This window comes from Acomys minous (assembly GCF_964271855.1).
Source record: "Acomys minous genome assembly, chromosome: 15".
NCBI lineage: Eukaryota > Metazoa > Chordata > Mammalia > Rodentia > Muridae > Acomys > Acomys minous.
In genome coordinates, this window is record NC_140497.1 from 86,725,109 (window position 1) to 86,752,821 (window position 27,713).

The window sequence follows — 27,713 nt, forward strand, 5'->3', positions numbered from 1 at the left end:
AAAGAGTGTGTGTGTGTGTGGGTGCTTCAGGAACTTACATAAGCTCCCAGGGACGATGAAAAGGAGACCTTCCCACACGAGCTGTCACACGAAATGGCCTTAAGAGGAGAATCAAAGCCAACAATGGAATACCATTTCTCACTCATGAAAGTGTAAAAGGACTCGGTAATGCTAAGTGGCCGTGACTGCCCAACTGTTGCTTTTCTGCTGACATGTTGTATGTCCTCGGGGATCACAGAAGGACTCAGGCGTCCAGAGTTAACCTCTCTGTCATTCGGGAAGAACCTCAACTGAGAAAATGTCTCTACTGGACTGGCCTGCAGGAAGGCCTGAGGGTCATTTTATTGTTTAATAATTGATCTGGGAGGACCTCAGCTCCTGGGGGACAGTGCTACCCCTGGGCAGCAGGCCCTAGGCAGTGTAAGGAAGCAGGCTGAGCAAGGCATGGAAACAAGTCAATAAGCGCTGTTCTTCAATGGCTTCATCTTGAGTCCTGCCTCCAGGTTCCTGCCCTGCCTTCCCTCAGCGATGGGCTGCTTGCTACCAGGAAGTAAATGATGAAATAACCCCTTTCCTCTCCAAGTCGCTTTTGGTCATGGTGTTTTATCAGAGCCTAGAAACCCTAGGACAGATATATACGGTAGAGTACCAGTAAAGGCCGAGACTCATCTGTGGTGTGTGTGTGTGTGTGTGTGTGTGTGTGTGTGTGTGTGTGTGTGTAGGGAAGATGTCTGGCATTCTTGGCAGGTTGGCAGAGCCTTCATAGCAGGTGGCAGTGGCTCCCAAGGATAGTAAGGGAAACAGCCTGGGCAAAGGCACGGCGGGGGAGGGCCTGGCGCATGTGCTGCTTGCTAGGTTAGCTTGCATGATTCAACAGCTGCACATTTAGCCAGGTGGGTGAGGCATGGCAGCAGAGAGAGCTCAGCAACCAAAGAAGATAGGATGGAGGCTCAGTGCCCTTGTATGAACTGGCCGTATGAGGAAGTACACGTTGGCTTTCTGTAGGGGGAGAGAGCATGTGACTGGATTTACCTGTTTGAATCTGTGCACAGGATGGGATGATGCAAGGGAGGGCGAGAGGGCCGACCCTGGAGTCAGGGAGCGCACAGAGGCAGTGAGGAACCAAGGGAAGGGACTTGTTAATTGGGAGGTGGGGGGGTTAGGTGGGGGGGGTCTCGGGTGGGGGAGGGGAGGCTAGGGAAGGGTTCATTGCTGAGTGAAATCTGATTCTTATGAACACATGCGTGGTTGAGGTCAGCTGGACTCCTGCCTGGGGACATGGGCTTCGAGAATGGCCGCATTTGTAGATCCAGTGAAGTCTGACTGTAGTTAGTAAGTGCTGCTTGCTGTCATGGTTTTAAACAACTTTTGTGAAGTGTCAAAATCCCCCACTGAAGAAAAAAATACTGATGCTTAGCCGATGACTACTAGCTTATAATATGTTGCACATGCTCTGCCTATTGGCTTGTATCCCTGCTGCCAGGTAATTACCACTTGATGTTCTTGTACCATAAAATCGGTCTTTTATCTCATTTTACCTTAACCCTTGAAGGAATATTCTAAAATCTTTTAATATCGATTGAGAAAATGAAGACTGTAAAGACTACCTTTCCAAGCTTGATCGTTTTCCTCTTGCCTAGCACCTTAAAAATTTTTTAATTTAAATTTAATTTAATTTTTTGATTTATTTCTGGTGATCTATGAAGCCTGAGGTTGTTTGGAAGCACAGTCCACTCAGTAGTTCAGGGTGAGGCTACCGCTGGGAGGCTGACTCACTCAAGCTGGCCCCACAATGTAAACAAATGGCCTCAGACATTTGGTGGTGGGGAGTAGACAGGGTAGGTGAATGAGGGCGGCTGCCTTTCCAGGAAGTTGGTTACTGAGGAATCCGCTGAGGAAAGACTGAGAAAAAAAAAGGAAAAGAGGAAAGCGCACTTACTGACACAAGAAATCAGGTCATTAAACCTTTCCTTAGGAAAGAGGGGGTTTTCCAGGCCACGGAAGTACAGCTTCAGCACGCCGGCCACCGAGTTAATATCGTGGTTGCTTTGCTCATCCGCCAAAGGATTTTCACCTAAAAAAGAGAAAAGTTATGTGTACAGGATTCTTGTCTTCCTCTCAACAAAAACTTGTGAGGACACACACACACACACACACACACACACACACACACACACGCGCGCGCGCGCGCGCGTGCTCATGCACACATGCGAGCGCACAGCACATGAGTCTTTTAATTATGCTCTCTGAAAGATTATATAGTACTAAAATTGAAATAATTGGTTTAGATATCCTACCCTGTGATTAACCTAAAAATAGTTGGCTAAAATAAAGCTTAAAACATCTTATGCTCCCTTATAAACTTGCCGAAATCTTAAAATAAAACATTATAGGGTTTATAATTTTACCCAGTATTTTTTTTTTAAAAAGCTAAAGTCAGTAAGCTTAGGTTGACATGAAATCAAAAAAATAAAAAGACAAAAATCCAAAAACCAAAACCAAAACTATATTCAAAGTTTTGTTTTGTTTTGTTTTGTTTTTTAAATTTGTCTGGGGAGAAAGATACAGCTGAGGTTGATCTGGCTCGCAAGACTGGCCACAAATATCCAACTCTGACTGTGAACTACATAAGCAAGTGTTTGGCGAGGTGGCACAGTGGGGGTCACAGCATATTTCATAGCTGCTTTTAACAGTCGGAGACTCTGGGGTCAGGGCAGGGGATTTGAAAAAATACAGTTTGTGTGAAAAGTGAACAGTTTTTAAAAAATCGATCAAAAGCAGAATTATAGTTTCCTTTGTGGCCAATGGATGTAAGATGTTACTCAGCCGGCTGCACACCACCACACCTTTGTTTTTTTTTTTTTGGTTTTTCGAGACAGGGTTTCTCTGTGTAGCCTTGACTGTCCTGGACTCACTTTGTAGACCAGGTTGGCCTCGAACTCACAGCAATCCGCCTGCCTCTGCCTCTCGAGTGCTGGGATTAAAGGCGTGCGCCACCACGCCCGGCCACCACACCTTTTAGGCAAGACTATGAGATGGACGCCTTCAAGAGAACATGGCGCAGAGGCTTACATCAAATCCCACTGCGCATGCGCAGGCCCGGCCTTCTTTCCCATAGGTCACAGAGCAGCCATTACACTTTAGCTCACTCTTGCCTTTGGGGGAGTTTATTCTCAGGGGCCCTTGTTTCTCTTCTCTCTTTTCTAGGGCAGGAAATTGCGGAACATGAGCTCAGCAGAATCACTTGTATTTATCATCATCATCATCCTCAGTATTCAAGACAAGAGGAATTTCCAAAAGAAAATAACAAAGCATTCATCGGGCTGTGGTGGCCACAAAGCAGTCTATGCTTAGCCATTTCCACCTGGCTCCCACCGCAGCGCAGAAAGGCGTGGCATGCTTAGCTGGTGCTGAGGCTGGTCTGTCCCACATGTCACATTAATCAGAGGTTTTGAAACAGGAAAACACATTGTGGTGCCAAGTTTACCTCTTCAAGCAAGACTTCCAACTTCAAAGGGCTTTATGGCAACTCTAGGCCAGGCAAAATAGGACACACACACACACACACACACACACACACACACACACACACACACACACACACATCTCCATGCTGTCTCTATTCTATGTTTTGCCCTCACTGCCAAGCAGAGGGAAGGCACAGATGAACCCTGAAGTAGATAAAATGGAAATCACGATAACTGGGGAGCACTGATAATGAACAGCATCATTAAGGGTCACATCTTAACCACTTAACCATCTCGCAGTTTGGCAGACCAGGAAACTAGTCAAACTAAGACTGGAGTCCCTTGGCCCAATCCCACCATTAATAATAAAAGAGACTCTGATTCAGTTCTGGGTCTTCCAGAGGCTAGCTTGGTATGCGGTTTTGCTAATTATAGTATACTTGTCAACAGTTCAGTAAAACTTGAATCTCAGCCAGTTATGAAAATAAGGAAGGTACCAACCCCGGTCACAGGAAGGGTGGGAAGATGTCAGGCCCCCCGGGCTAGCCTACCCCTTTTCTAGAACCTGGTCAAGGACCACCTTGACACACATGTCATGGACAGTCAACGTGAGTCTTAAACCGGGGGACAAAGCTCATAGGCCTTTCTACTTTGCACAGTAACTTTGCCTGCTGGCCTCTGACTCCCACCAAGAAGGGAGGTTTTCGGGCTGTGCAGAGTGAGCGAGCCCAGCAGGAAACAAGAGGGGGATTGTTCTACAGGTTGTGCTTATAGGGAGAGGCGCAGTTACCTCTCTCGAAGGAATTTTTGATATCATTCACTTCCACCTGGGAGCCAGACACTCTGAAAATCCCCTGGTGCTGAAGACCTAGGCACAACAGAAGACACAGCATGAGAAACCCCCACGCCCTACAGATCTCTCGCTCATCCCCCCCCCCCCCAAGCAAAAGGACACGCCTAACTGAAACCACCCCACTGCCTGCTTGGCGTGTGGATTCTGCGGTGATGAATGCTTACCGTAGAGATTAATGAACCGAATGCAGCTTTCCACAATGAGAGGAATGACCTGGCCTGAGTCCTGAGGGGAGGAGAGATGGAAACCGGAAACCATTAGAGGAGGCAGCGGAGTCACGTGAGGAGTAAGGTTCACTTGTTTAGTCATTAGAGTGAGTGCCTTTCGCCCTGTCAGGTGATCTTCTCCAAATACACCCCTCCAAAATCCTCCGCAAAGAATCAACAACAAAAGAGTGAAAAAAAATTTATCCTTGAAGGTGCATTCCAGTTCTGAAGCAAGGTAAATGAAATACGTTTACAGGAAGAAGGCTCCAAGTTGTCCTGGAGACCTGACCAGGCTGATTCACATTGGGAGTGGTGGCTGTAACTCCAGCAGCCAGGAGGCAGCTGAGCTAGAGGCCAGAATGGATACACAGTAACGCCCCTGCCTCAGCCAAAAGCAACAAAACCAAAATGTAACTTATGCATCTTCCTTGTCTTTAACTTCTGTGTGGAAATGAGTAATTCATTTGAGAGGTTATTACTTGAGGCGCTCAGGGTGAAGCAGGTAAGAAGAGCACCATGCCTTTCCGTCGTAGCATCTGCATCTGCCCTCTCTCATTAGCAGCCTCTCAGGACTCTCTCCACCACATCCCTGAGACCACGCCACCTACACGGTGGCGGTCACAGGCTGCCCTGCAGGCATTGAAAGCCTGCCACGTATTTACTTAGTCTGCATCAGAACTTACTTAGCCCGTCTTAAGGAAGAAGACAAGGACGACTGCTTTGGCCTTCTTGGTCCATACCTTGTAAAATGCTTACTACCTTTTACTAAGAAAATGCAGGAAGTGCTTTTAAAAACCATATGTATAGGATGACAAATGAGAGGAAGGGGCCTCGGAGGCCAGTTAAACATGTACTGACGGCATGCACTCCATAAGTTAAAAAGAATTATTGGGGGAATGGTGTTGGTTTTTTTTTTTTTAACGTACTTTTAAGACTGATCTTTTAGGAATTAGATCTTTCCAGGAAATGTGAGACTTGAAAGGGATTGTCTGGTGTCTGGCACACACTGTAAGATGTTTTATTCCGAAAAGTTAGGAATTTGGTTTTAAACAGACTGACTAGGACAGTGCGGGATGTGTTAACATTGCCAGTCCATCTGGGAAAGGGTGGGGACTACACATCTCTGTAGCCCAAACTCTTTTCACGGTCCCCACTGACTCCAGAGCTGGCCATGTCCTTTTTTTGTTTTGTTTTGTTTTTTGAGACAGGGTATCTCTGTGTAGCCTTGGCTGTCCTGGACTCGCTTTGTAGACCAGGCTGGCCTCGAACTCACAGAGATCCGCCTGCCTCTGCCTCCCAAGTGCTGGGATTAAAGGCGTGTGCCATCACCACCCGGCACCATGTCCTTCTTAAGACATGGCTCCATTTCCAAGCTTTAAGGCGACTGGTGTAGAAACCACTTAATGTTCCAATTACTTCTGGAGCCCGTGTTAGGCTTCTCTAATTAGCTCATTTGTTTTAGGAGCACACGTTTTATTAATTCCTTAAAGAAGAGCCCTAAAAGAACCAAAACACACTTTACTGAAGGCTAGTTGGTTCATGGACAGTGGGGTAATTACACCAACATTTACAGAATACACGAAGGGATCGTCTGGAAGACACAAAGCAATGGTTTAATGGAAGTAACGTTTTATGAACAATTCATGTCACACTGTGATTTAGAAGAGCAACAAATACTGAAGTGTGAGTGATGAAATGGGAGCGTTAGTTTACATCCCTGCTGGACTTAGCATCAAGACAAAGAATAAAGGATTAAAAAGAAAACTGTTTGCACTTAGAAAGTTCTGAACAGGGCCCTGCGTTCTCACAGTAACGGAGTAAACGTTTTCATCCTGACATTCACTTAGATGGTTGCTAATCTTTTTAAAAGATTAGCATTCCATTTAGACATGGTGCATTTTGTAGTAAACACATAATGAGCATCTTAATTTAATTTCATGGATGACAGAGGTTTGGGTAGAAAATATTTTGTAGGGAGTGAAATTATGGGCTGTCTTCCAGCTACCACCCTTTAAACACTTCGCTGTGTCTCCGGTTCCCTGTGGGAAGATGGTTTTGCTCTTGCCATTTCATGGTGCAATTTGGGAGAGCTCAGAAGTGCTTTCCAAAGGTGCAGAGAGAGAGAGAGACAGAGACACCTCTGTCCCCCCTGGGTCCCAGGCTACCAAAGACCCTTCAGGCTTCTGTCTGCACAGCTCACACAACGGACTTTTCACAGTAACCACCTTAGTTTTTCTTTAGTTCCTCGCTTTGCTTGCCTTTCACCTTTAGCTCTTGGTGAAGAATTTTCAAAATCTCTGCTATGTGCATCATCTTAAGCGGCTGTTCCCACATCATCCCAGCAAAGAGAACAGGATGGTTCACACCTGCCTCTGGGGCTTTCCTGCCTTCTCCCTCCCTGGCTTCCTTCTATTGTTTCCCTCATTCTGTTTAAGTAGCACCTGCCTATAAGCTCTGGGCTGGGAAACTAGATAATCAAGTCCAATTTGGCAATAACTTTATATTAAATTAGGGTCAACAGGCGCTTACGGCTCAAGGCAACGGCTTTGTGACTGCTGTCTAGGTTGTTTGGCGGCTTCTCACTTAACCCCAGGGGCAAAGTTCACTTTTAAGGCTCCCAGAGGCTTCTAATTTCTCTTCCTCTGTATGCAAATGTACATGAATATACTCAAGTGTCATGTATGTGGCACACACATACAGTAATGCAACTAATTTTAACCATTCGCACACAGGTTTAATGAATAAGTGTCTTTAAAGAAGGTAATATATCTATTGCATACAAGTTATGGACCTTACAAAACATTTACAATGTGATTTTTCTACTACAGCTCTTTTTCATGTGATTTACATTAGAACCCATAATTCAATATTAAACATGTATTTGGTATTGAGCATTGAATTTCCCTAGGTCAAACTGGATACATTTGCCAAACACATTAGGTTAGAACTGATCTATTCACTCTTATTGGTAAGGATTAATCCTTTTCAATTTATGTCTGCTTCCCACAGATTTTCCTATGTGACGCCTATGTATAAACTGTCCAGTGTCCAACTGCAAACATTTTTCTTTTAAAGAGCTTAAAAACTCTAGTTAAAGCCAAGGATGGGTATGACTTGCAAGGGACGTCAATGCACAGCGGCCCTCAGCTCCCTTTAGCACGGTACCTGATGTCTCGCGTGAGAGTTCCTTCGTCCCCGGCTAGAAGCATTATCAGAAATAGAGGATGAGAAAGGAGACAGAGAGTAAACACAGCAGAGATACAAGATACAGACTTCAGGGCTGCACGAAATTTATCCAATATAATGAATTCCTTAAGTCATGAGAAAGCCAGCCTGGTGCCTTGCTTCAGAGCGAGCCTAACATGGATTTAAAAACATACGCTGTGCCATCTCCATCAGCACAATCAAAGATGGAATAGTTTATCGTGTTTATCTTTTCCTTTTCCTACAATTTTTGGCTTGGAAAAAGAGTGCTTTTTCTCTTGCCCATATGATAACATCTGTATTTGTATTTGGTTTTTTTTTTTTTCTTCACAAGGTTTTCAATCCCAATATTCTTTCCTCTCCGACTTCAGGAAATATTATATTGATTTTCTGGGAGAGCGAAGAGCCCCAGGACAGACTCGGACATAATGGCCTGCCTCATTCATAGGAGGCTGAGACCATTATAGTGAGAAAGATGGAGGTCAGGTACCTTGACGAATGTCTCCAAATCCCCATTAAACAACTTAGCATTATACTGGGAGCGGGGCCTGGACTTCCTGTGTTTCTGGGGCTTAGGGGGGACGTTTGGAGGCCTAAGGGAAGGGAATATAATTACTGAGCAGATATCAAACAATAAATGAAACACCCTTAGGTCGTATAAAAATAACAAAACCAGGGGACCCTGGATTCCCAATCGACCCTCTCCCCCCTTGAGCCCAGGAAAAAACATTCTCACTCTTTTCCTTTAATTTGCTTTTATTTACGAATCAAAAACACAGGGGCTGTTCACTTAGACTGCAGTGTTCCTATGTGCCAGAGCTGGTGTTTCTATTGTTTGTAGTGTCTTAAAAATGGTTAAGTATTATAAATTGCTATTCTGAGCCAAATGTTCTAAAGCCAGGTTTTTGTTCTGTTTACAAGTTTCACACTAAGACACAATTGTAAAAGGGCAACCAGAGATTTCTAAAAGAGAAAGTAAATATTTTTAGCTAGATGATAATTCTTCAATGCAGGTAATATCACATCTGTTCAGTTTTCCTCATGTGTTAATTAATTAGTTAATGAATTGGTTTTTCAAGACAGGGTTTCGTTGTGTAGCCTGTCCTGGACTTGCTTTGCAGACGAGGCTGGCCTCAAACTTACAGCAATTCCACTGCCTCTGCCTCTCTGAGTGCCGGGATTAAAGGTGTGCACCACCATAGTCAGCTTTGGAATTTTATTTTATGCAAGTGCTTTTATTAACAGGTCATCCCTGAGAAAATTAGGGTTTGGTGTCAATGTGGTTTTTCTGATTGTGGTGCCCAGATACACGTCAGTTTTGTTTGTTTTGAGACAGGGTTTTACCATGTAGCCTTGGCTGTCCTGGACTCGCTTTGTAGACCAGACTGACCTCAAACTCACAGCGATCCACCTGCCTCTGCCTCCTGAGTGCTGGGAATGAAGGCGTGTGCCACCACCACCCGGCCATGTCAGTTATTGTTTCTGTAGAAATACGATGACCTTGTCCTCATATCTGTGGGACAATAGATCTCACCTATTTGTGCTGTTCTGGGCTCTCCTGCCTGCTTGCTTTGGTGGATAAGCCAGTCTTTCAGGCATGTACACATCCAGTGTGCCATGTGCATCACTGGCAAAGCCTGCACCAGTCAACTTGCACCATTATCGAAATGAGGCGGCCTCCTCTGCTCTCCCTTAGAGGAGAAGAGGAAGGAGCAAGGTGACCAGACTCAATTTCTGTATCTGTGCAGACCGTGTAAGCCCTTTCTTAAGCTGGATTCTTTAGATGAACGACCTTTTACATTCATTTGGCTGAAATCCAGAAAGCCCAGTTTGGAAACAAAATCCCAAGAATCTACGTGAAACCCGGAAGAGCTTCACTTTAGATAGTACCACTGCAGTCAACGCGTGTATAAGAGAGCAAGCCTGCTGATACAGCCTTTCATGGCTAAACTCTCAGGATCTCCCAGCAGGAAGGCTGTGACTAATGAGGTGTACAAGCAGCAGCACCTGAAGTCCTGTGGTGCTGGGAGCTTAAAAGGAGCCTTTACAACCACGTAGAAGTGTGCCCTTCCACAGTTAATATTCTGAAATATTCCCGCCCCCCCCAACCCCCGAGATAGGGTTTCTCTGTGTAGCATTGGCTGTCCTGGATTTGCTTTGTAGACCAGACTGACCTTGAACTCAACAGTGATCCACCTGCCTCTGCCTCCCGAGTGCTGGGATTAAAGGCGTGTGCCAGTATGCCCGGCTCTGAAGTATTCTTATACCCTAAATTCCATGCTGCACATGAAGGAAGGGATGTGACAGGTGTGAAAAACTCAAACAACGAGCTGCCAAAACTTTCATCAGATCTCCTTGATGCCATCACTTTCTCATTACCTTATAAACGTTTTCTTTTCTTTTCTTGATTTTTCATATGTATGTATGTGTGTGTGTGTATGTGTATGTATGTATGTATGTATGTATGTATGTATGTATGTATGTATGTACGTATGTTGATGTTTTGCCTGCATTATGAGAGAGTCAGATCCTCTGGAACAGGAGTTATAGGCAGGTGTAAGATGTCATGTGGTTGCTGGGAATTGAACCCCGGTCCTCTGGAAGAGCAACCAGTGCTATTAACTTCTAAGCCATCTCTCCAGCCCTTACAAACATTTTCTAATGCCAATTTTATTATCAAGAGGTGACTTCCCAGGAAGAGACAGAGCTGCATGTCAGCACTCGAGGGCACAGGCATGTGCTGGCCCCTGCCATGGAGTAGGTGGGCAGTGCAAAGGCTGGTCAGGAGACAGGGAAGGAGGAGGAGGTCTGGATGCAAGCCGCTCTTTACTGTGGCTGGAAAACAACTGAATTATACGGCTTGGATGGTTTGGGTAGCTTTGGCAGCAGTGGGGATGGTCCTGGCTGTCTGGTAGATTGGGGTGCCCAAGCAGATGAACCTGCAGCCCACCCCCTCTCCAAAGGGAAAGAACCAGTTAGAGCAAGCTCTGGGTTAGCTAATTTGCATGTGAAAGTTGTACTTGGAAAGTTGTGCTCTGACCATCTCTGGGGATCTGCTAACTGCCATGGATGGTCCCTCCAGGATTAACAAATCCCCAGGGCATCCAAGCACCAGATACAGAAACTGGAAGACTCTATCGTTAAAGAGCATCACGTGCTTCTTGCCTCAAACAGAACTCAAGTGTCAAACATTCCAAGCCTTGCTATACCCAGTCCCGTGATGTCTGGCTGCTGGGCAAATGACCCAGTAGGGAAACAAAAGTTGCCGCAAACGGTCTCCAACTCAAGTCAGAATCTGCTTCCAAACATCCCAGCGGAGGCTTTACAGGACTTCGTCGGAGGGTGGAGGAGGGAGGGGAGGAGGGATGTGCTTAGGTAGTATGTGTCAGAAGTGACAGTCTTAAATCAGGCCCATGAGTAGAGGTCTAACATCCCCAAAAATCTCTACAGACCTGTGAGGTTCAGACAGTATAAAGTGTAGCAGGTGTTGAAGTAGGTGACTGTTTCTAGTTACTAAGGAGGATGGCACACACACCATTTCACTTGCCAACTAAACTGTCATGCCGAAAGTGTCTTCAGTCTACCTAAAAAGTCAACCTTGCTTGGGATTAGAAAAACCAAGCCTGCCCACCTCAGGTACAGCTGTCTACTAAGGAACTTTATGATTCCGCTGAGGACAACCTTAGCTATGTGACAGCACGTGCCACCTGGGTGAGAGCTCCAACCATTCAAGGCGCTAAGCTTTGTCCTGACCAGACTGTCTTCCATAGTCACCCAGTGCTCTTGTTAGAGAGAAAAAGAGAGTGAGACAGATCACAGATAACGACAAAATATCTTCCTACCTTGTAGTCATATATTCAGCTCTATGACCTGCCAAAAAAAATTAAAAAAAAATTAAAGTAAGTAAGTCAGGCGGGATTGGTGGGCTGGAGTTGATAATCGTGTATGTTGTCTGCTCCCCTAGGGTGCGGAGTTCATGGTGCGTTACAGATCCCCTGGTAGGAAGGATGAATATAGCCTCTGATAACAACTAATTCAGTCATTATTTTCACAAACTCTCACTCCAAAAGTTAACAAATCCTACAGGTTAGAGGAACATGTCTCATATGGCGATTTGCGACAGTTAAAAACAAACAAACAAACAGTTCCCTGCAGGTTTGCTCTGTTTTGGTTGTGACAGAAAAGCACACAGGGTCGGGCGAACTCAGTTTCCCTTGGACTAGGTTGGCATTCTTTCCGTGGTATGAAGTCAGGGCACTGGGAGAGACCTATGTTCCCTAATAAGAACGGACACAGACAGTAACGTGTACAGGCACATTCAGTTATACTAGATTCTGCTCCCCGTAAGCTAAAAGCCTTCATAGAGTTCTGCTCCTAAACCACCAGCTGCTTCTCACACATGCACATGGCCTTCTTATTGTAAATAACGGGACTGCACTGTTCTAGAATGCTCCTGGTCTGCGTTCAGTCCAAGTTTGCAAGTGTCCAGCGCTGCTGCCTGCTCTTCTGTGCATTCAGGGCAGAGGGCTGTGGCAAGGCATGAGAGGGTGGAACTATTCAGGGCAACACGGACCTGAAGGAGTCTGAGACTCCAGCTGGCAGAGAAAGGCCCTGCTGTAGCACAAACAGGTGAGCCCCGCCCACCACACGGACGCAGTGACTCAGACCCCTAAGGCAAGGCCAAGCGGACAACTAGCTGGTAGGGTGAACACTCCCAGACTGCAGGGGAGCCCTTCCCCCTGTTATCTGCTCCTGAATAACACGGAACGTGAAATACTTGGTATGTGTTGATTAAACGGGGGACAACAGATTTTTTTTTTTTATCAGGGGACATCTTTCTTCACATAGATTTGAGCCGCCACAAGTGCCGGCAAGATGAGTTCCTAGCCCCGAGCTGAAGTGTGGCACCTTATGGATATCCTAAAGGACATGTCTGTGGGAAGCTGGTCTAGACTGGGCTTGGGCAGAGGGGAGACAAGGCTGACAACCTCTATCATTGCACTTGTGCTCAGGACATAGAGCTGGCTGAGACCACCCAGGGTGAAACAGTAGGATGAGCAAAGGATTGGAGGTAGGGACGCTATCTGGCTTGTCCATATTGTATTGTCATGTTGCCTGCTTTGTCATGGCATCAGCCTGATGTACTAATGAGAACAGGCCAGATGTTGTTTGAATAAATGTCGTAAGCATAAATGTTAGCACTTTATATGTACTAACTTTGAGACAGATTGACACTGTGTAACCTTGGTAGGCAGGTTGGTCTAGAACTCTTTGGCCCCTGGGGTACCGGCAGTATCTGCATGTACCACTACACCTGACCCAAGCACTTTATATTAACTGCGCTACCTCGCAATCTTCATAACTTCTGTCAAGTTGCTTCTATTACTTTTCTAATTTTACAAAAGAGACTAAGCACCTAAGAGTTGTCCTGTAAGCTGTCCCAGGGTGGGTTAGTATGTATGGCCGGGAGCCTGGCACTAGAGTTGAGGTTCATTTTAATTACAGATTTTAAGTCCCAAGCACTGTGCTACACCACCTTACAAAAATGTCGTGTTTGGGGTGAGGGTGTGGCTCAGGGGTAGAGCACTTGCTGAGCCTTCAAGAGGCTGTGAGTTCAACACACACACACACACACACACACACACACACACACACACACCAGCTAAGTTTCCAGGTTGCAAAGGTGGCTTGGTTGGTAAGGATTGCTGCCATGCGAGCATAAGGACCTGAGTTCAAATCCCAATGCCATGTAAAACTGAGCATCATGGCATGTCTCTAACCGCAGTGGTCGGTTGAGATAGGTGGAACCCTGGGGGTCACTGGCCAGCCAGCCTAGCCACTTACTGAGCTCCTTACTTCAGGGAGAGATCCTGTCTCAGAACACAAGGCGCAGAGGGATCCAAGAAAGGTATTCTGTGCTGTCCTCTGAGGCCTCCGCAGGCACGTAGACATACATGCGTGCACACTTGCACGCACATGTGCACATTTCCACACAAACACATATATGACATGCATATCCACGCTGAAAACCAACTTTTGTTTTCCCTTTGGAAAACCTGTGAACAATCCTAGAAGAAGGGAGTGGATCCCAATGTATACTTTTATCTGCCCAATATGGCTAAAACAAAACACAAAATAATGAAGAATTCAATAAAAGAAAAACACCCCAGGATTATACAGATATATGAATATGTGATTTAGTAAATATACATCTAAGTTGAGGGGCAAGGTCTAATCACTCTTACGTGGTTTGATGAGAGAGAAACTGATGACTACTAAAAGTAAAATGCTTTATCATCTGAAAATTTGCTATTTTTGCTCAATTATCCCAACCAATTATTTCCTAAATTGAGAAAAAGATAAATGACAATGACAAGATGACCTCTGTTATTTTGCTCCTTTCATTGGTGGGCAATAGTATAAGATTGAAAAAATTAAAAACCAATACAGTACATTTTGGATAGTGAGCTGAGAGTGAGTGTTGGGAAACAATCGTCCTGAGTGCGACTCAACTGATGAATGGGGTTTTCTTTCTTTCTTTCTTTTTTTGGGGGGGAGGGGAGAAGGGTTATTTCTTAATCACTATCATCATTAATAGATCAATAACACACACGTGAGGAAGACTCGCCTTCCAAAGGAAAAGTGAAAGCTTCTAGTGGTCCGAGGATCAGATTTCAATCGCTTTCACTGGGAGCTTATTCAATTATTAAAAACTACAGGAACCCCTTGCCCCCATATAAGCCACACGGAAGGGATAAGGATCTAGGATTAATTTTATTTCTTGGTACAAACAACTCCTTGGGCTGTTTTTCAGGGCTGGGAGGTTGGTTGCTGAGATGGAGATTAGCCTAGCTCCATACTGCGGGTTCCCCTTGAACTTTGCATCCTCCTGCCTCTGCCTCCCAAGTGCTGGGACTGCAATCTGGGATAAGCGGCTTCTTTGGGTTTCTCTTACATTTTATGTCAGAATTCTGAAGTGAATTATTTTTCACACTGAAGTGCATTTTATTTAAAATGAAGGTTGGGGGCAACTTGGGAGAAGAAAAAAAAAAGCCATAGAATAATATTTAAAATACACCTAGCTTGGGGGCTGGAGAGATGGCCCAATGGGTAAGAGCACGGCCTGTTCTTCCAGAGGATCTGGGTTCAATTCCCAGCACCCACACGGCAGCAGCTCACAACTGTCTGTAGCTCCAACTCCACGGTATCTGGCACCTTTACAGACATACATGCAGGAAAAACACCAATGTATATAAAAAAAAAATCTTTAAAAAAAGTACACCTAGCTTGAACTGGACAGCTACACCTTTGATTTGTTCCCTAATGAATGACTGATGAAGACCCGGTGGTGATATTTTCCAGCCCCTTTTCTTTCTTAACATCATAGACTACTGTGGTGCTCCTGTAAAAAGACATAATTATTCACAATCCGATTTTCTTTTGAAAGAATATTTGTACTCCTCCTTAAAGGCAGACAATGGATTATTCCAAGATAACCTACTTAATTCCTTTGTCAAAAAAAAAAAATGTTATGCCTACTGCAAGAAACAATGTAACAGAGCTTGGCTCCCACTGTCATATTTTCTGTTTAGCAAAATTGTACAGATGTTTCTATCCTCTTACCTCCAAATACCTCACACAAAGAATGTGATGCGGCCACAAAGGCTCATTACTAGATTTGGGGGAAAAAAAAAGTCAGTGTCCCAGTTTTACAACCATGCATCTCATATACTGTGGGCAACGTAGCTTCCACTCAAAGAGAAATGATTTCCTTCGAAGATACAGCGGCCTTTTTGGGGTGAGAGAGAAGAGCGTGGCTCTCAGCAGTCCATGTTTCTTTCTACTTTGGTGCTTTTTAAAGTTTCGGGGTTCTGAGCTTAGAGGATGCCACTTTAAGAGTCTGATCCAGTTGCTTCGCTGTGTTGTAAATCAAAGAACGGACGGGGCCGCTGGTAGCCTGCCAAGAACAGGCAGCAAGGCGGGCCAAACACATGTCTGTAGTTAGAGTTTCATCTGTGGACGATCAACTGCTAAATCCCTGGGCTAGGCTCTATTTGTTTTACTATGAAGGCAGGTTTTTTTTTGCAGCAGCAGCAGCAAGTCTGGGAGAATTCAGAGGTATTCCTATCTGAAATGTCAAGCCAGTCCCCAAACACACCACTTACTCCTGGACCACTAACCTTATTTAGCCAGATGAGACTTGGATTCCTTCCTACGGGCTTGTTTTTCCATGGGACAGGCCTCATTAACTCTGTTAGTCTCTTCTGTTATAAGCCTATTAACACGAACAGGGCTTGCGTGGAAAGCCAGCAAGCTTACAAGGGGTGAATCTTTTAAGAGTGGGTTGTGTCTGCCATCCTCAGCTTTTCTTGGAGGGTCCAACCCAGCAGCAGTGAGTGGCCAGCAGCTGATGTACAGTCAGGCTGGCAGAAGTCACTAGGTTAAGAGCAGCAGGGGTCCGTACCCAGTATGTGCATGGGACCCTGACGACAAACCATCCAGGTCCCTCCCACAGCCTTAACTGAGCGTAACGAAGCTGTGTCACGGGGACACTGGAGCCCACTGAAAGAAATTCCAAGACAAAGGAATCCTGGCTTGGTGTTCACGAGGTATGACAGCTTTACACAGTGTGGCTAAGGACAGCCTTTGGCAAGTGGTCTCAGCCTACAGGCCAAGATGCAGCCTGATCCAAGAATGACACGGAGAATGACATTAACCAGTTGGGCTCTTCTCTCTGGGAGACATACAACAATTTATACTGAATGACTACCATAAAAGCTTCAGAGCGTGGCTGCGGGCCACGGGAACACTGGCCTGCGCACGGTGCCAAGCGTGAGCTCAGTTCCCTCGACCTCACCATGGCCACAGCGGCTCTCAGTGCTGGCTGGAGGGGGCACTTGTGTGTCTGAGAGCATTTAGAGAATCTCTCCACACTGAGGAGAAGTTATGCTCGGGGTGGGGGTGGGGGTGGTAGCCAGGCACCTAGAGTGCACTGGGGCACTTGCAAAAAGTGGAAAGGAAAGCAGAATTTATTATGAGGGAAAAAAGAGGGGGGGAGGGGTGGGTGGGTAAACTAGGACATGATTATTTAAGAAAACTATTCAAAGATAAAAAAGGCTTAAAATTAAAGTTTAAAGCTATAGAAAAGAGTAAAGAATATACAAAGGATGTCCTGATCACCTCCACTTAGATTTCATAATTGTATTATGTATGTATGTATGTATGTATGTATGTATGTATGTCTCCTTTAGAAAATCCCGAGCCATGCCATCTGGAAGTAAGTTCTGGATATTGTGGTACTTCAGCATTTCTTTTTAAAGAACAAAGACATTCTTCTTTATAGCTACAGTATCATTATAATACATTAAAAATTAATATAATATAATAATATGATATCATTGATTAACATATAGATTATATCTATTTCCTATTATGCCTAAAATGGTCTTCATATGTTTTACCTTTTGATTCAGAGTTTATTTAAAATTGACACTTTGCATTTGGTTATTTTATTTTTCTTGGATGCTTTTTAACCGTTAAAAATAAAACCCCTCTTTTTTTTCTTAGGTACAACTGCCTTTCAACTTGAAGCCCAGGGAGCCTGAGGTCATAAATGAAAAAACAAAAAACAAACAAACAAACAAAAAAGACAAAAACAACAAAAAAAAAAACAACAAAAAAACCCAAAATCTCCAAAACCTTTTGCCATGTGGCCATTCCCTTGGGATAATGGGTTCTTTGGAGAAAGCCGTGAGGTAAGTGGTAGATACCCTGCGTTATAGGCAAGAAAGTTTCCAGAATGGTACGAGGCAACAACTTTTATGCACATGAGTGTGCTGCCTGCACTGTGCGTGCACACGCGTGCGCATGTGTTTTGCCTAAAGAGGCCAGAAGATGGCATCTAGTCCCCAGAAACCGGAGTAAGCCACCATGTGGGTGCTGGGAACCCAACTCAGATCCCAACAAGTGCTCATTAGGCTGAGCGGCTCTCTGCGCCGCCGCCGGTGGGGCATCTCTTTTGAATTCAACTATCCGCATACTCCATTCTCTCATTTCCCGCCCCATTCTGCAGTGTTTTCTTTCACCATTTACACTGCCTGGCAGCATTTAGTGTGGACAAAAGACCTGAAGCTTTAGGCCCCGAAACACTTAAGCAAGCGAGGGCACTTTATGAGGACAAAAAAGGCTTTTGCTGGTACTGCACCCCCCACCCGTTTCCTCGCGTGTAAAGATGAGGGAACTAGCAGTACCCAGTTAAGGATACAGTTCAGAACAACGTGAGACTCTGAGAATGCTTTGTCAGTGTTTGCGCTATTGTTTTCCTTACCCGACCCAGCAAGTCTATATATACCATATACGCTCCATCGGATCAGATCTCAAAACTACAACAATGCCCAATGAAAGAAAAAAAGGAAGATTGCCCAGACAGGACAAACTGGTTTCTAGAATCTCAAAAGGTAACCGATGGGACAGGTTCCCCATTCAAATGGACAGAGGTGAGACGGAAGGTCAGAGAAGGTCAAGGCGGAGACAGGGGTCACTAGGTGTGGGTCCCTCTCCAAAGGAACCTCCTCACTCGAGTTACTCTTCCTTGGATTTACTCCCCCCTCCCCGCCTTTAAAATGGCTTCAGGGAGAACACAATTACCAGCGAACACACAGCAACCGAGTCTAAATGTGCAACAACACGGGCTACCGCCTAAGCCTCACGCATGCGCACACAGACACGCGTCACGCCCTTGATAGAACACTGGTGACACGACACGTGGGCCAAACTTGTTTCCCCTTTTGCTCCCGGTACCTGACCTTCTCCAAGAGTCCGCTGCAGCAGGTCGTGCTTAGCTTGAAGCTTTGTGATGAGATTACTGCCTTCCAGGAACTCTCGGAGTTTCTGCAAAAGGCAAGGTAGAAACTTAAAACTGCCCAGTGTCTAGGAACTTCCCAGAGAGGACGCTAAAGCCCGGCTGCCTTAGCGGTCTTAGAATTCTGCTACTCAACGTGTAGTCTCTAGTCTAGCGGACTCCAGGCCGGCTCAGGATTCTTCCTCCCTAGACCGGCTGAAACAGGCTGGATTTTTAGCAAACTCTCCTGTGCCAGAGTACCCATGTCAAAGCGGAGAAAGCCTGGACGTGGGGGAAAAGAGTTTGCTCTGCAAGCAGCCTCTTTCAGATCCCTGGCGCATCAATAACTCTAGCACTAGGATGGGGGCGGGAACAGGAAGGTCCCACGCTCTCATTGGCCACTTTTCCTCCTGGTTCTCAACCTAGTAGCAGCTCTCCCCACCTCCAGCCTGTTTTAGAGAGATTCTAACTCCTACCCTCTCCCCAGACTGGCTGAATTGGGAACTTTGGGGGTGTCGGAGTGGGGGATGGGGGCAGGGAGTGGGCTCACCAAGAAGTAGAACTGCTCGGTCTCTTGCTGGTTAGCGCGTCTCTTGGCGATGCTCGGCTTACTCAGGTACGTTTCGGACACAGTGGACTTCACCGACTCCGTGGAGCGGCTGTGCTGGAAGCACTCGGACACGTCGTAGTCCTCAATAGTGACCATATCTTGGATGGTCTGGAGGGTGGCTTCAGTCGTTTTCTTGACCTGGGAACAGAATTAACATTTCTCTCATCGGCATACTGGTCTGTGAACTCTGCTGTACTGCTCCATGAGTCGGTCCGCTATGGGGAGATATTTCAGAGCGTGGTGGGTTGCGGAGGACAGCCAGGCCAAGTGGACCTCAGGTCACCAATCTGTGCTCTTCTTCTACCTCTCAGTGGAGACTCTCGATTTCATTTTTATTTATTCTTACCTTCTAAATTAAAGTAAAACTACAAACAGAAAAAAAAAATACAGGCCATCTAAGTATATAGTCCGATGAATAATCTCAGTGTGAACACACCTATGTAAACCCTTCTCTGACCAAAAGTACGTTATCGACACCCTCACTGTCCTTCAAATGAGCCCCATACTTTTCTTCCTCTCGGTACATCCACTAACCTCCCTCCTACTTCACTTCTTTTTTTTCCTTATTGGGTACCAAAGCTAGGAGCTTGCAAACATTCCACTACCAAGGCATACGTCTGACCCTCCACCATCCCGATTTCTAATATTTTGGCAGTATTTTATAGAAACCGAATAGCACAGAATATATCTTTTAATCTGATTTCTTCTGCTTAATGTCAGTGAGGTTTGTTTCTCATGAATACAGTATTTGACTACTTGATATTTATTGCAAGGTCAAATCATAATTCACCCGTGATTGATAGATGACTTTTGGTTTTGGCTTTTTATGAATTATAGTGCAATGAACACAATTTTGTTGTTCCACACATACATGGGCACAATTGCTGTTTATGGAAGAATGTCAGATTGTTCTCCAAAATGATGCTATTTATAGTCCCACAACCATGGTGGCGAATTCCTGTTACTCCATATCCTTGTCAACAGTTGGTACTGTCCATCCTTTCAATGTAGGCCGCTGTGCTGGTATGCAGTGGTGTCACATGGTTTCCATAAGTATCTTCCTGCTGTATGAGCTTGAGTGTATTATCATATATGAAAAGCAGCCTGGAACTCTCCTTTGGGAAAAGTTTATTGAAACCTGTCAATCAACGTTCTACTGGGCTATGAGTCCTGTTATTCACATTACTAATTACTTCCCTGCTCTTGGCTGTCCTGGACCTCTTTGTGGACCAGGCTGGCCTTGAACTCACAGAGATCTGCCTGCCTCTGTCTCCCCAGTGCTGGAATTATAGGTGTGCGCCACCGTGCCCAGGCTTGACGTCAATTTTTCACTACTAAACTACTGACTAGATGAATATGGCTTCTGCTTTTATTTTTATATTTTATTTAGTGAGTAAGTGTGTGTGTGTGTGTGTGTGTGTGTGTGTGTGTGTGACAGTATTTCATTAGAGGTCAAAGGACAACTTTGCAGAGTCAGTTTCTCCTTCCCCTTCATGTGGGTCCTGAGACTTGACCTCAGGCCACCAACTTTCGTGGCTGGCACGACCATATGCCAACTCCACATTCTACTTTTTTCTTTCTTTTCTGTTTTTTTGAGACAGGGTTTCTCTGTGTAGCCTTGGCTGTCCTGGACTCACTTTGTAGACCATGTTGGCCTCGAACTCACAGAAATCCACCTCCCTCTGCCTCCCCGAGTCACAGGTGTGTCCCGGCACCAGGCTCAGAATCTTCTTTTAATGGGATTCATTTTTCAGTCCCTTTCTTTGATTAGTGCTTTCTGTGCCCTTAAGCAACGACTCCACAGTCACAAGGGTATGGGATATCACCTTCCAGGAGCTTTAAAACTTACTCTCTGGCATCACCTTAAAATTTATTTATTTTTACTTATTAAAGATCACATCCAGGGGCTGGAGAGATAGCTCAGTGGTTAAGAGCACTGACTGCTCTTCCAGAGGTCCTGAGTTCAATTCCCAGCAACCACATGGTGGCTCATAACCATCTATAATGTGATCTATGCCCTCTTCTAGCCTGCAGGTGTGCATGCAGGCAGACACTGTATACATAATAACAAATAAATATTAAAAAAAAGATCACATCCAGTCTTTGATTATCAAAGTCAACTGTAAGGTTTTTTTTCCTTTTCTCATATAATATAGTCTAGAGACTTTAGTTCCATTTGCCCCTCCTAACTTAGATACTATTTTATAATGCACTGAAATAACAAATTAGGTATACAGCTATACATATGTAACTAAGCCATTATTGTTTTATGTATTCGATTTTCATTTTGATCTGTCCATGAATTGATTAGGTTCTTTGATCTCCACTCCATTTTAAGAAGCCTCCACTGGGATTTTAAGTTTTTTTAGTTGAGTCTGTTTCATCCACCTGAGAACCTTTTATCTCATCTTCATTTATAAGAGACACTCTCCTGCTTGACTGCTATTTTTTTTTAGCGTGTGGGATGCATTACTGCGCTTTCTTCTGGCTTCCACATTCCTGCTGAGTAGAAAATCTTACTATTGACCTGCCATTGCTTTGATTTGAGTGAAGTCTTATTTTTCTCTCTTTGTTCAAAGCTTCGGTTCATCCTTGGGTTCTGAGGTTTCACAGTGATATATCTAGGCACTGATACACACATACACACACATGCAGAGATAGATACACGTATACATATGAACATACATATATACACACAGATAGATACACATATACATACGCACATACATACATACACATATACATAGATACACGTATACATACGCACATACATATATACACACATACATATCTGCATATGTGCTTCATGAGTGCGCGCGCGCGCGTGTGTGTGTGTGTGTGTGTGTGAATGCACTTGTGTTGCAGGGAGAGTGTGGAGGTCAGAAGACAACTTGAGAGAGTCTGTTCTCTTTCCCCCATGAGGACCCTAGGGATCAACTCAGGCTGTCAGGCTTGGCAGCACATAGGCACAGACAGTAGAGACAGACTCTGCTGGGGATGTGCTTCTGAACCAGAGAGACTTGTCTAACTTCTGGCTTTCCTCACCTCGTAAGCTACTGCCTCTGGTTCTGTAATTTTTCTTTCCAAGGGTCTAGTTGTAACTGCACAGTGCACTGTGTTCTCGCTGTCTGTTAACCCTTCTCTTCTCTCCTCTTCTGTACTTTTTATTCTTTTGCTTTTACAGATAGTACTTTGATGAATTCCCCTCCCCCCTGTATTGTCCATTTTGGCAATTCACTCTTCAGCTGTGTCTAATCTACAAACCACCCAACCACCTTGACTGGGGTGAGTTTTCTGTCCTCAGTTCTCCAATTTCTATGTGGCTATTTCCTAATCTTTTATCTCACTGCTCATTTTTTCTGCTGAAATGTAAGCTTGTTTTTTGTTTGTTTGTTTGTTTGTTTTTAAAATCTCTTTGAATTAAAAAAGCAGTTCTTCTGTAGCAGGTTTCTGATAATTCCATTACTTGTAGCTTCTGTGGGTCTGTCTCTGGTATTTATTATTTCTTCTGGCTATCACTAATGGCTTGTCTAAATTACCTCTTGTACCTAACTATGCTTCTCATACATATTATTTTTTAACGTTTCTTACATCTATCATCTATCTATCTATCTATCTATCTATCTATCTATCTATCTATCATCTGTTGTGTGTATATGTGTGGGAATACCCATGCCACAGTGTGCATGTGGATATCATGACAACCTTTGGGAGTCAATTCTTTCTCTCTACTATGTACATCCCAGAAATTAAACTCAGGCCTTTAGGCTTGGTTGCACATGCTGTACTAGCTGAGCCATCTTGTTGATCTTTGTTAGACATCTTTGTAGGTCTAAATTGAGGTCTAAGGTAATCTTATTAGCCTTCAAAAACAAAACTTATTTTCCCAAGATTTCAGGTCACCAGAAGCTTAGAATTAATGCCCCCCACGCCCACCCCCAGACCTTCCCTGGGTAATAGCCTTGGCTGTCTTGGAACTTTCTTTGTAGACCAGGCTGGCCTCGAACTCACAGAGATCGACCTGCCTCTGTCTCCTGAGTGCTGGGATTAAAGGCGTGTGCCACCACTGCCCGGCTCTGGATTTTTATTGCTGCTCAAAGTACTGGAAACTCTTCCTGTTGGGAGGGTATGGCTCTTACGTCATGGGCTATACATTTTGACATATGCTTTGTCCTAGACAACAAAACATGAAGGTAAGAATCAACTACGTTACCTGGACCATCACTGTAAGAAGTGGAAATCTTTTAAATTACCTAAAACAACAATAAAATAAGGCCACTGAGGATCAGCAGGTAAACGTGCTTGCCACCATGCCTGAGTCTGATGCCTGGAACCTACTTGGTTGAAGGAGACAGTCAACTACTGTTGGCTGTCTTCTGACCTCCACATGTGTGTCATAGCACACACACATACATGGGGTGCAGAGGGAGGGAGGGAGGGTCATACTTATGGTTAAGAAATAAGAGCCATCAACACAAGTCTGGATGCTGAAAACAAGCATGCAACAGGACCACTTAAAACGATGCAGAGGGGTTGGGGATTTAGCTCAGTGGTAGAGCGCTTGCCTAGCAAGCGCAAGGCCCTGGGTTCGGTCCTCAGCTTTGGAAAATAAAAAAAGATGCAGAGACTGCAGTAAAGTCCGTGGTTCCCGGAGTATGCACAGTGCAAAGAACAGATACTTCTGTGGAAAGGCATAACAAACCCATCACTACAGGCAGCAGCTTCAAAGGTCATGACTACGCGCCCACTGCCTGGGTTAGAAGACTCACTATCTTGTGTCAGTCCAATGTGTCCTCGTGACTTGTGGGAACATTTCTAAAGAGGGCATGATGCATATGTGTCATAGGTGCTATATCTTAAACAAACGCAAAAAACGCACTTGAGGACTCAAAACACAGCCATGATAGTGACAAACACAAAAGCTAGACTTGTGAGCTTCCTTAAAACCCATGAGAATGAGAAACATATTATTTCCAAATTAAAGCATTCTTTTTATGATTTAAGTTACGTACAATTAAAGCAATAATCCCTGAAGGTAGACATAATTTTTCATAGCTCTCGGAGTTTTATGTGCACATTAAGACATGGAAAGCCCGCTTCTTATACTGAAATACTATTAAACGGACAGTACCTTCTCTTTAGTCACTGAAACTCCTGATATTTTACCAAGAAGCATGGGCATCTGCGCTGCTTTCTAGGGAGTCAGGGAAGGCGCTGTAAGAGGCTGACTTCTGAGCCATGTTGGGGGTCAAGGACAGGGCCTAGAATAAAGGACCTCAAGGCAGAAGAGGGAAGATGGCAAGCCTGACCTCTGTGGACACAGCTTTATAACGAGCAGGAAGAGAGCAGAGCTTACAGAATGACATGCTAATCAAGTCTCCTGCACAGCACAGCCAATGGGGGCCATGGGGAGCTGCCGTAAGAGCCTGAGTGATGGCTCCGATTCGTGCTTTTAAAATACCTTGGGGCTGATGAACAATAAAAGGAAAAGACAGAAAGGAAGAAAATGAGCCAAGAGGCCTTATCTTAGTGGAGAGGAGAGGTCATGATTACTGATCATCTGGAAGAAACCAGTAGGACATATTTGAAAAATATTCAAGCAACACAAGTGGAGGATTTTTTTTTTTCTTTTCTGAGACAGGGTTTCTCCGTAAAGCTCTGGCTGTCCTGGAACATGCTCTGTAGACCAAGCTGACCTTGAACTCACAGAGATCTGCCTGCCTCTGCCTCCCCAAGTACTAGGATTATTGGCATGTACACTGCAGCTGGAGGGAACTTTAAGTGGAAAAAAAATTTACTAGAAACAGCAATGTAAGGTGAAGTGTAATTTCAAAACTTACACAGAAACATTAAAACAGCAGCACAGTGGAGTGTTAACGAGAGTTTATATAAAGAACTCTGATATGTTTCTGCTTAAAACACAAGGATAATTACAAGGATAAAAAAAAAATAGCAGAAAAGCAAGTTCCAAATGCCAGCTATTGAAAACAAGAAGACAGGAAACTCTCCCATCCTCCCAAAAAGACCTGACCTAAACCTAAACAAACAAACAATCACCAGGGATGGAAATTAAAATCCATGCCTATAGTTTGTCCTAAGTGACAGGTCAGTGGCTTGGAATTTGTTAAAGTATGCTCATTATTAATAATAAAACACTTCACTCAGACCATTCTGCACTTCAGAAGGAAAACTCAACTGTTTTCTTTCTGCATTTCAATTCCGTTCTTAGAAACACTGGGTGGCGTTACAGTTAAATTTGGAGTTGCCAGGAAGAACAAGGGAGTGACGACAGAAGCCAGCAGACACTACGGCTGGGACTCCATCTCATCCCGTGGGATGTTCTCTGAGTAGAGTAACACCAGTTTCTGACACACAAGCCATGATAATAAGCCACAGAGGGGATTCACCGAAATAAATATACTACAGCTAGCACGGCGCCTGTACGGACTCCTCACTGGCTGCGGGGGAAACATGGGTGGGTTTGGTAGAAGCAAATGCCAAAGAATTGACAAGGAACACAAGAAAAACCACAACCCTATTTTTATCCTCAAGTCTGTGGATAAAAATGAATGATGTGGGAGAGGCAAATTTCTGTGGGATTAGAAAACATCAACACCGTCACTATCACCATCATCATGTGTGTGTGTGTGTGTGTGTGTGTGTGTGTGTATCCCCATCGATATGTCAATATGTGGGGGCCAGATGAGGATGCTGGCTATTTTTCTGTATTGCCATCTTCCATACTGCTTTGAGACAGTGTCTCTTAGCTGAGCTGGAAGCGCACCCTTTTGGCTAGACACAGCTGGTGCACTTGTCTCCGCCCACCCAGTGCTGGCATTAGAGGCTTAGACTGCTGTGCTCTGCAGTGCTCACAGGGTGGGTCCTGGGGATTCGAACTCAGGTCTCTATCTTTGCACAGTGAGTACTATTCCTCGGAGCCACCAGGAATCCCTCCTGTGCGATTTACGCACACTGGCTCTTAGTTGTTTTGCCCTCAGGACAGTCTCTGGAGAGAGCCCAAGTGCCAGATCACAGGTGTGCCCCCAGCTTGCTCAACACAACTTCTGTTTTTTTTTTAAACTTCCTGTTTTTAAATGATAGCAGCTAAGTGTGTGTGTGTGTGTGTGTGTGTGTGCATATTTTAATGAAGCAGTGTAAACACAATTGACCACAGGCAAAAAAAAAAAAAAAAAGTCTCTCTTCCTTGGGTTACCTCAGAGTTTCAAGCCAACTGAGGTGGCCAGATGGTCTACACCAGTGGTTCTCAACCTTTCTAATGCTGCTGACACCCTTTAATATAGTTCCTTGCGTGTGGTGACCCCTGTGGTGGTGTGAATGAAAATGGTCCCCTTGTTGGAGGAGGTGTGTCACTAGGAGACGGGCTTTGAGGTCTTAGATGCTGCTCAAGCCTGACCAGTGCACCACTGTCACTTCTTGCCTCCTGTGGATCCAGATGTTGAGCTCTCCGCCCCTCTCCAGCACCACATCTGCCTGCACACCGCCATGCTTCCCACCATGATGATAATGGACTAAACCTCCGAACTGTAAGCCAGCCTCAATTACAAAAAAATATTTTAACAGAGTTGTTGTGGTAATAATGGTGGCTCTCCATAGCAATAGGATCCTAAGAGATCTCCAAGCATGAAATTATTTTTGTTGTTACTTCATAACTGTAATTTTACTTCTGTTATGAGTCATAATGTAAATATCTGATATGGAGGATATCTGGTCTGCCACCCTTGCCAACTTGTCCTATTCCCGGTGTAACTGCACTGTCTACATGTTTGAAGTTACCCCTCAACAGTGGTCTTCAACAGGCGGTCACAACCCTATGTAGTAAGCTCAAGTTTTCTCAGCAGAGTTTGGCCTCACCATCTGCACAGATGGGACAATTCCTGTATGTTCTGTTCCCTGTGTATTTTGCTTTGACACCCACTTGTCAGTTCTATGTATTTTCTCTTTTCAGAGGAAGGAAGAGGCAAGCTCCTCATTTACGGTAGAGATGAGAGCTGCAAAGGGTCTCCAATAGGCAAAGACAGCTAGGCTGCTCCACACGCAACACCTGCTACCTTTGCCTCTCGTGGTAGGCAAAGCTCACTAAGATGGAGCCATCTCCATCCTCCACACCTGGAAAAACATCTGGACTCTCAGCCATGCTCCACAAGCATTTGGGGGAATGGACAGAACCAGGGAATAAAATTCTGCAACTCGCTTTATATGATGCCAGCTTCATCATCAACTCACCCTAAGGGAGAAATAGGGTGACGACCAAACTGTTTTATTTTCCCAGGGTTCCATGTCTACTGAAGAGACTCCCTCTTCCCTCAGTGTCATTGGAAATCTGATTGCCAGGAACTCACTTTAATCATTCTTCTGGGGGGGACGGGACACTCACTTCCTTAGAGTACCCAACAAGCCATGGGCCATCAACATGATCACTGCCCTGCAGTTTCCAGTATTTCTGACTCTACTGCAAACCTTTAAAAGTTCACAATGAAAAGGCTCCTCCTGCCTCTTCTAGCACATGCTGCTG

At 44.8% G+C, this 27,713-nt stretch overlaps 1 protein-coding gene across 4 annotated transcripts in view; it reads right to left on the bottom strand.

The window, feature by feature from the left end:
- Positions 1-27,713, bottom strand: part of SRGAP1 (SLIT-ROBO Rho GTPase activating protein 1) — a 275,761-nt gene that overhangs the window by 37,126 nt on the left and 210,922 nt on the right. For 2 of the 4 annotated variants that reach the window (XM_084759989.1, XM_084759987.1), the window contains exons 9-15: positions 19,121-19,318; positions 18,536-18,620; positions 11,573-11,600; positions 8,221-8,323; positions 4,485-4,545; positions 4,258-4,335; positions 1,940-2,074 (exon numbers count right to left, since the gene is read on the bottom strand). In XM_084759989.1, coding sequence (XP_084616115.1) covers positions 1,940-2,074; positions 4,258-4,335; positions 4,485-4,545; positions 8,221-8,323; positions 11,573-11,600; positions 18,536-18,620; positions 19,121-19,318 — 688 coding nt within the window. Of the gene's footprint in view, positions 1-1,939; positions 2,075-4,257; positions 4,336-4,484; positions 4,546-7,691; positions 7,726-8,220; positions 8,324-11,572; positions 11,601-18,535; positions 18,621-19,120; positions 19,319-27,713 lie in introns of all 4 variants that reach the window. The other 2 variants (XM_084759990.1, XM_084759988.1) reach the window with 1 other exon arrangement.